General features: G+C 43.3%; 1 protein-coding gene across 8 annotated transcripts in view; it reads right to left on the bottom strand.

Moving 5' to 3' along the window:
• The window catches only part of dlg1b (discs large MAGUK scaffold protein 1b), a 159268-nt gene extending 152152 nt beyond the window's left edge, over positions 1 to 7116 (bottom strand). For 4 of the 8 annotated variants that reach the window (XM_030074617.1, XM_030074619.1, XM_030074620.1 and 1 more), the window contains exons 1-2: positions 6061 to 7113; positions 4674 to 4805 (exon numbers count right to left, since the gene is read on the bottom strand). In XM_030074617.1, coding sequence (XP_029930477.1) covers positions 4674 to 4805; positions 6061 to 6079 — 151 coding nt within the window. In that variant the 5' untranslated portion in view covers positions 6080 to 7113. Of the gene's footprint in view, positions 1 to 4673; positions 4806 to 6060 lie in introns of all 8 variants that reach the window. The other 4 variants (XM_030074615.1, XM_030074618.1, XM_030074623.1 and 1 more) reach the window with 3 other exon arrangements.
• Between the last annotated feature and the right edge of the window lie 1187 nt (positions 7117 to 8303).

Raw genomic sequence — 8303 nt, 5'->3', positions numbered from 1 at the left:
TAATAATAATAATAATAATAAACAAACAAATAAAGCAGCGGCGTCCTGCCTTATTCCCCTAAAACCATGACATCCAGTTTAAAATCCGCCCTGGGACCTTTATCGCATTATTCCAGATCCCTCCTCCCTGTCCCGGGCTGTCCTGCCCACAGCCTCTGTCCGACTGAATAAATAAACAAATAAACAAATAAATAAACATACAGCAGGGCAAACTTACCAGAGCAGAGTCTGACTTTATGCAGTATTCATACCCTGAAGTATCAGTAAAAATTACTAAAACATCGCACAGTATTGCACCTCAAACAGATGCTGCACGCACGGGAGGATGCTGACACGCTTATCTGGTTGCCGTGGATACAGGCAGTGGCGCCAAAGCCGACAACAGCATCGCTGCTGCTCGGCAAACAAAATCCATCCTGTTTCCATACACCGACGAGGACAAAAAAAATCTGTTTATGAAAAACGAGTTAATGTTTTAAATAACGACAACAGAGTGAGTAAAAGCGTCAGACATAATTCAAGGTTACGACGAAGTTTTTTTGTAAATTTTAGCAAAACTAAGTCAGGATTTTTTTTTAATCACCATTTACTGACCACAGGGCTTCAGAAACTCAAAAACTTGCACAATGATTTCATAACAGTCTGATTGTTTTTTTCAATTTGTGCACCAGCAGTCATTTTGGAAGTACAACAGTGTATTAGTGCCACTGTAGGGAGAAAGAATAATTACAGAGCTGGGGGAGCAGGGATAATATTCTTAGGGGGAAAAAAATGGAATTTCGATTAAAGTTTTACAAGAATTTGCAAGAAAAAAAATAAGAGACCAACAATTTTTCAGAGTTTTTTTCTTATAAATTTGCAGCTTTATAATCTCAGAATTTTTTTGTTTTTTTTTATCGAAAATTTACAACTTATAAGAACTATTCAGTAGCTTCATCGGCTACTAAATAAACATGAAAATAAATGTCAGCCTCGTCAGCTCCACCGCTCCCGTCGGCGCGTTCCTCACCGCCGTGCGGCCGAGCCTCGTTCAAACTCACACAACTTTACTTTAAATTCTAGTGGAGATGCCAAACATGAGCTACATGTAGAGAGACATGTAGATCTTTTCTGTTTGATTTTGATTCTGCAGCCATAAAACAACGGCGTCTCGGCTTTGAATATTTCCCCTCTGAGTGATGGAGCTTCAGCAGAGACACGACATGCAGGAGACTCTGTGCTTTGATAACCGTTTTTTTAAAAGCTACTTTCAAGGGAAATTTAAGGTAAAATCAGAGTTTAAGGGGTTGAAGGGGTAAAAAATAATAATGAATAGTATTCACACACCGAGTGCATTCTGTGTAAAAACTAGGCTGACATTTCTCCGTCTCTGATTGGTCAGGCTGTCTGTCAGTCCAAAGTGACAGGAGGGGCTGCAGCGACCTGACGTGACCCTCGGACTTACAGGCTCCGCTCTCCAGCTCAAACCATCAGCTGATTAATCAATCAGTCAAATCGACAGAGAATGTATGGATTCCAGCTTTAATGACTGATGAATGGTTTTAGGTATCGATCAAATTAAAAAAAAAAAAAAAAAAAAAAAAAAAAAGTCTGATTCCAGCTTCAAGATGCTCAGACTGTCCTCCTTTTCTCCGTTCATATCTTTATCAAATTAATACTTGTTTTTTTTTTGTCTGCTGGTCAGACTCAGGAAGACATCTGAAGGCATCACTTTGGGCTGTGATCACGTCCCATCAGACTCCGGATTTATTTTTAAACCGCTTTATACACTAAATCAAAGTTGTTTTTTTTCTGTTATCAGAAGCAGAGCCTGCTGCAGAACAGACTAAATATCTGTCTTTTTGCTTTAAAGAGATATTTGAGAGAAATCGTTCCAGGAAATTTTACCGTTTTTCCTACTTTCCCAGAGTCAGGCGGTCTAATAGATGCCTTTACAGACCGAGCGCTTCAAATGTTTTTTATGGATTCTCATGCAGTTTGTGTCATGGTGACCAGCAATATGAGGATACCCCTGGACATCTAATTCCTCCGACGTCTATGGGTGCATGTAGCTGCTTTTTGCTCAGCGGTGTCCGATGGGAAAACCTCCGTCTGGACTAAATGATTCATCCATTAACAGAAAAAAAATGACCAATAATATAATCAATCATGAAAACAACCATCACTTGATGACAGATCTGCCGTTAACAAAGTGAAGCTGCTCGCCCTCCGCTGACCTCCATCACAACACACCCACACCCAACTCTGTGAGGCCGTTTCCAGCTGCTGCCGCTTACACTGACCCTGTGTGTGTGTGTGTGTGTGTGTGTGTGTGTGTGTGTGTGTGTGTGTGTGGGTGTGTGTGTTAACACCGAGCAGTGAAACCTCCATCGAGTCACACTGAGACACTTTACGATGCGACGCTCCACTGTGACGGCCAGGAGGTTCAGACTGAAGAAACAAAACACAAGGACACCCACTGCCACGACACACACACCCACACACACACTTGTACCCAAGCCGAAGTGTGTTTCTACTGCAGTTTTGTACTGGACTCCATGTGAAAATCCATCAATACCAGAGCAGATTCAGCATCAGAAACTGGACAAACTGTGTTTCCATTCCCAGGGAAGAGAGGAAGAATCTGTTTGTCGCCTTTAATTTGTGATTTCTCTTTTTTGCACTTCAGAGAATCTAGTTTAAACTCTCCTTTAGGGCTGTACCTGACTAGAGCTGACTCAGGGTCAGCATTTCAATGCAAACTGCTCCGTTCCCCTGCTCTTTATTCTTGTTTCAGATCCCCATTAGCTTCTACAAAGTGATCACTAATTTTCCTGGGAAAAACAGCAACAATAAAAACAAGCAATAATAAACTGACACTGTATAAGTAACACAAAGCGGTAGGCTATGTGTTTGGCTGCTGTCTCCAGCTCCTCGTTTCTCCTCCAGCAGCTCAGTGGTTGGCATCAGCTTCTGTTTGGTGCTGCAGGTGTGTTTTCACTTCCATGTGATGCGTTTTCATGTGGATTCTTGGCAGAGTGGCTGCTCATAATAAACATTCCTAGGATGGCAATGGAGTGTTTCTCATTTTGGGCGGTCACTTTGGCTTTATCAGTTCAGGTTAGGCATAAGCTGCCACCCAAGTTAAACCTGCATCCTCTGCAACTCTGTGGTTAATTAACCCAATTAAATGCACATCTACTGATATTACTAATATTACTAATATTTTGTCCGTTCCCTATTGCAATATTTTCCCAGTGCATTTTTAAGACAATGTGTCTTGTGTGACTGTCCAAAAAAAAAAAAAATGCGACTGCTTAACTTGAGGAATCTCTAGTCGTCTCTGCGGTTTCCGACGGGTGACTCAACTTGTTGACTTTCCGGGGGGCAGCCCTGCTCGACTGCTCGCTCACATGGAAAATATGAACATGGAGCGCTGATCTCTTTACTAAAAACTAACTCAACAACTTTTACTACCACTCCATTTTAAAATCACACACTTTTTCCCCACCACTGAAGCAGATTTTTACACCAGGACTTTTACTACAACGGAAGAAAAATAACGTTTCCTTCAGCAGGACGTCTGGTTCCTGCTCGGTAGCAGAAGCTCTGAGGTGAACACGCCCGCGGCAGGACTACAAGTTCCTGCAAGTCCAATCTAAGACTTTCTAAAAGCTTTTTAATTCCACTTCAAAGACGTTTCAAGACTAAGGCCAGACTTAAAAAGTGGTATCACGGTGCTCTCCTGCATAGACAGGAAGGTTTTCCTCACTAGAAAAGATAGGACGCTATTTATTACACTATTAAAAACATCTGAAATCACATTTAAGACTCTTTAACTAAATAAAAGCACTTGTAAGGCCTTGAATACAGATGATTTAATTTCAAAAAATATTTTAAGGGCTTGCAGACACCCTGATGTGGTGACTGGATGCTGTTTGTGCAAGACAGTGTATATTAATTTTCACAGATTTTTTTTAATTCTCTCCTAAAAATGCACTTGCATAAATCTAAATTTTACTTTGCCTTTGTGTTTGGATTGATTACTGTCACCATGCTCTTTTGTAGTTATTTCTGTTTCTTTCTTTTATTGTATCATAGCTCTTTTTTGCTTTTTTTGGTTCTCCTTGGTAGTCTAAAAATAAAAAGTTTATTGTTATCTAAATATTATGAGTGTTCTGTCTTCAATCTTTAGCCAGTGACTGCTAGTTAGTTGTCCATATCTCTCCGTATTAACACAACAAATACAATTTCCTGCTCTTTTTTGTATTTGGTGAATAAAGTGTCTCTGGTTTTGCTGACAAGACAAAGGGTTCAATGCAAAACGTTCTGAAATAGTGCGTCCCTGTTCGTGTCCAAACCCGGTCCAGTGATTTACTCTCATCTTCTCTCTTGCAAGTTCAAAACAAAACACCAAACAAACTGCAGCACAATGAAAGGCACAAACTGTGAATGTGACGTCCTGCTTTCAAGTGTCAAAATTAATGCAACTTTCTGATTTTCAAAGCTAATTGGACTTTTGTCAGAAAAATCCCAGCGACTGAGAGCCCTAACAAACACAACGCCAAAACAGTGGAGACCATTAAAACTCCTCCTGTATCTTAAAGGCCAGCAGGTCGAAGGCTGCCCTGTTCACGCTGCTCTGGATGGACAGGTGGGTTCACCACATGCAGGTGTGTGTTGTGGATCCGTACCTATGAGAGCCTGGAACAGGTTGCTCTGGAAGATGTCGATGACCCTCTGGATGGAGTGGCGGAGCTGCCGGTCCTCTGTGTGGTTCAGCTTCATCCGATACTCCTCCAGCAGCAGCAGGGCTCGCTGTGCGTCTGGACACAGCCAACAGAGAGGTGACACGAGGATACGGCTCAGCGTTCAGCCTCAAACTGATGGAAACTTATCAGAGACTGTGTGCTGCGCAGCTGCAACTCTGCAGGGCTGCTGCAACTTCACACACACACACACACACACACACACACACACACACACACACACACACACACCAGACTGCCTGCCTCTCTGCTGCTGTGCTGCACACTCTTGCATCAGTTGGCTGCATTATCATAAGAACAAATATGAGCCCAAATGTCTTTGAATCTGATGCTAAAAAGCTGCAGCAACACTGCGATGCAATTTATGTGGACACTATGCAGACATCTGAGCAGAACTATAACCCCTAATGAATGAGAATATGAAAATGATACTATGAAAGATCAAATATCATTAAGTAAGGCGAGGTTACTATGAACTCACAGTTTACAGTCCATGTGAGAATTACTTTTTTTCATTATTAAAATAAAACTCTTTTTCCCGATTATTTCCACGATTAGTGATTTTTTTTAATCATAGTACTGCTGTAATGATTTTGGAAAATTTCAAGAATATTGCAGTATTTTTTTCAAATTTTTTGCAATACTAAATACTACTGTGTTGATTGTTCTGTGTCTTGTGAGAATAAAATTAACATTAGAGTTATTTTCAGTTGGGCTCTATGAGGGATCAAATATAATATTAAGTATGGCAAGGTTACCACAAACTCACAGCTGAGTAACTCAGACTTACTGTGCGCCACTGTGAGAATATTGTGGATTTTTTTCATTAATAAAAATGAAACTGTTTTTTTTTTCCACCATTTCCACGGATCTTTAGTGATTTTTTAAAATCATACAAATATTGTAATGATTCAGTAAAAGTCCAGGACTGTTGCAGTATTTTTTCAAAAATTTTTTGCAATACAAAATAATGCTGTGTTGATTATTCTGCGTCTTGTGAGTGTAAAATTAACATTAGAGTTATTTTTAGTTGGGCTTGTCTCAACACAAGGTGCCCCATAAACAACTTGGTTAGCAACAGCGGCTAGCCCCGGTTAGCCCACTTTAATTCACTTTACCTGCCCGGCACGGCACGGCTCGGTTAGGCCAGAAATGAGCCCGAAACGAGCTTTGGTGTGTAGTTGTGTGTGTGTGCTCGCTGTCCCGGTCTATTTTAGTCTGGTGTGTGCACACAGGAGGCTGGAGCTGGAGTTTCTCCATGGGCAGCAGTTAGCAGAGCTAGCCTGCTAGTTAAGAGCTGAAAGCGGCTTACCTTTCTTTCTCACTGGCATGGCTGGGACTGGCTCGGCTCGGCTCGGCTCGGAGCTAGCTCACTAGCCACATACACCTCCACACAGGGTTATTTTACTGTTTATACAGCCGGTAAAATCCCCACTTTCGCCCCCTGTGTTGCTGCCGCTGTCCAAGTCAGGCTGGAGAAAATCCCACGACGGATATCACAGAGTTCCCCTCCGGCAGAAAACACTCCAAACTACAGAGAAAGAGGGGAAAAAGAGACGTCCGATGGAAATAATCCGACAAACTGCCCCTGGAAAGAAAGCGAGAGAAGTCCCAGTAAAAACTAAAAAACACAACAAAGCCAGCCGCGGCTCCGGTGGACGTTAAAACAACCGACTCGCCGTGCCGGAGTTCCCCGCTACAGACGCTCCCTGCCCCGGGCAGCGCGCAGGCACACAGCGGCGGCAGCGGCTCCGCCACACCGCGACGCTCGGCTGGAGAGGAGTGGGAAAGGATCCGCGACTACGAGCCGATGTGCGCTAAAAAATCCATGCAAAAACCGCCGTTTCCGTGCAGAATCCGTGCAGGACGAGCGCCACTCGGTGCATGCATGGGCTGATATGCTGCAACCGGACTGGAGGAAATTACTGTGAGGCTTGACGGCTTTTCCAAAAAAAAAAAAAAAAAAAAATTAATAAAATAAAAAACTACCCAAGTTAAAGCGCAAAATCCAGCCTGGTGGCACACCTCAACTCCAGCCGTGCCAAACCTATCCCGCACTGGTCCGCACACTTTTTTTGCCTCCTGTGTTATTCCCAGTAGAGCCGAGCGTTATGCATTCGTGTCAAACTTCTCTCTGTGTAATCCCTCCTCTCTTTCCTTCTTCTGCTTCTTCCTCTTTTTTTCCTCCTTCCTTCTACTTCTTCTGCTTCTTCTTCTTCCCAAGGTCTACAAATTCCAAACTTTCCTCCAAAATGGCGTCTCACAGAGCTGGAAATATAAACCATGTGATTTCCAAAAGCCTACCCCTCCAACCTACCGCCCAATCATGCAGCTCACCTAAAAGCCCAAGGAGGAAGAGGAGACCAGGGAGGAAAGTTGGAAGAGTAAGAGGAGGGGAAGGTAGAAGTTGAGGGAGGGGAGGAGAGGACGGGAAGGAAGGAAGCGATAAAGAGGAGAGATGGAGGAAGAGGAGGGGAGGAGAAAGTTGGCAGGTGAACCTGGAGGAAGAGGAGATTAAAAGTGAGAGAAAGGTGAGAGGAGAGATGGAGGTAGAGGGGGTGAAACAGAGAGGAAGAAAATAAAGGATGGGGGAAGAGGAGGGGCAGGGGAAACCCCAAAGGAAAAGAGGAGGGAGGAAGAGTCTGGAGGAAGAGGAGGTGAATCTGGGGTGAGGAGAAGAAGGAGGGAGGTGGAAGATCAAGGAAGAGAGGGAAGAGGAGGCAAAGCTTTGGTATTTTCTTGAAACAAAAAGATCTAAAATAACTAATGAACCCACTTTATAATATTCCTGTAGTGCTCCTAAAATATTCCTATAGTGCGTTAATAGAGACTGACAGATACTACATGCATACTTTGTGGTTTGCTGTAATAGTTATTTTTAATATTCTGTTACAATACATGACAGGCACATTACAGTTCTGTCTCGTGATGGTAACACACTTCAGCTCTGACTGACCGCTGGTGAAAATATTTTTTCTAAAAACAGAGTCTGGAGGGAAATAGTCTTTGCTTTTGCCTCACAGGGAGGTCAGAGGTCAAAGGTTAGAGGCTGGCAGGGTCACCCCCACCTCTCACACAGTGTACAAGGACAGAACAAGACGTGCCACAGACAGTAAACTGCGCACATCACTCTAGAAACACATGATGAAGAAGGACCGCATGCTCTCCCTCTCTCTCTCTGTGCCTCCATATTGAAATGACAGACATTATAAAGACTCTCTCTCTCTCTCTCTCTCTCTCTCTCTCTCTCTCTCTCTCTCTCTCTCTGTCATGTACCAATGCAAACCACTCGAAGCTCTGGCCCAGATTAAAGACAGCAGTTCCGGCGAAAGGAGGAGGGCTTTTATTTTTAGACGGTCATGTTTAATGAATGACCTTCCCTGAGTCTTGGGCTCGGCCTATTAAAGTGCAGCAGGGAAGGTCTGTGTTGTCGTTCCTCTCTCACGCCATCGCTGCCCTCCCAAGACCTGACGGCCGGTTTGTGGTTAACATGCAGCAGCAGGGCAGGCGCCATGTGTAGCATCAATAAATGATCAGCACATTAATTTAGATGCA

This window comes from Myripristis murdjan, chromosome 17, assembly GCF_902150065.1.
Source record: "Myripristis murdjan chromosome 17, fMyrMur1.1, whole genome shotgun sequence".
NCBI lineage: Eukaryota > Metazoa > Chordata > Actinopteri > Holocentriformes > Holocentridae > Myripristis > Myripristis murdjan.
This window is presented reverse-complemented; position numbering and strand designations above follow the sequence as displayed.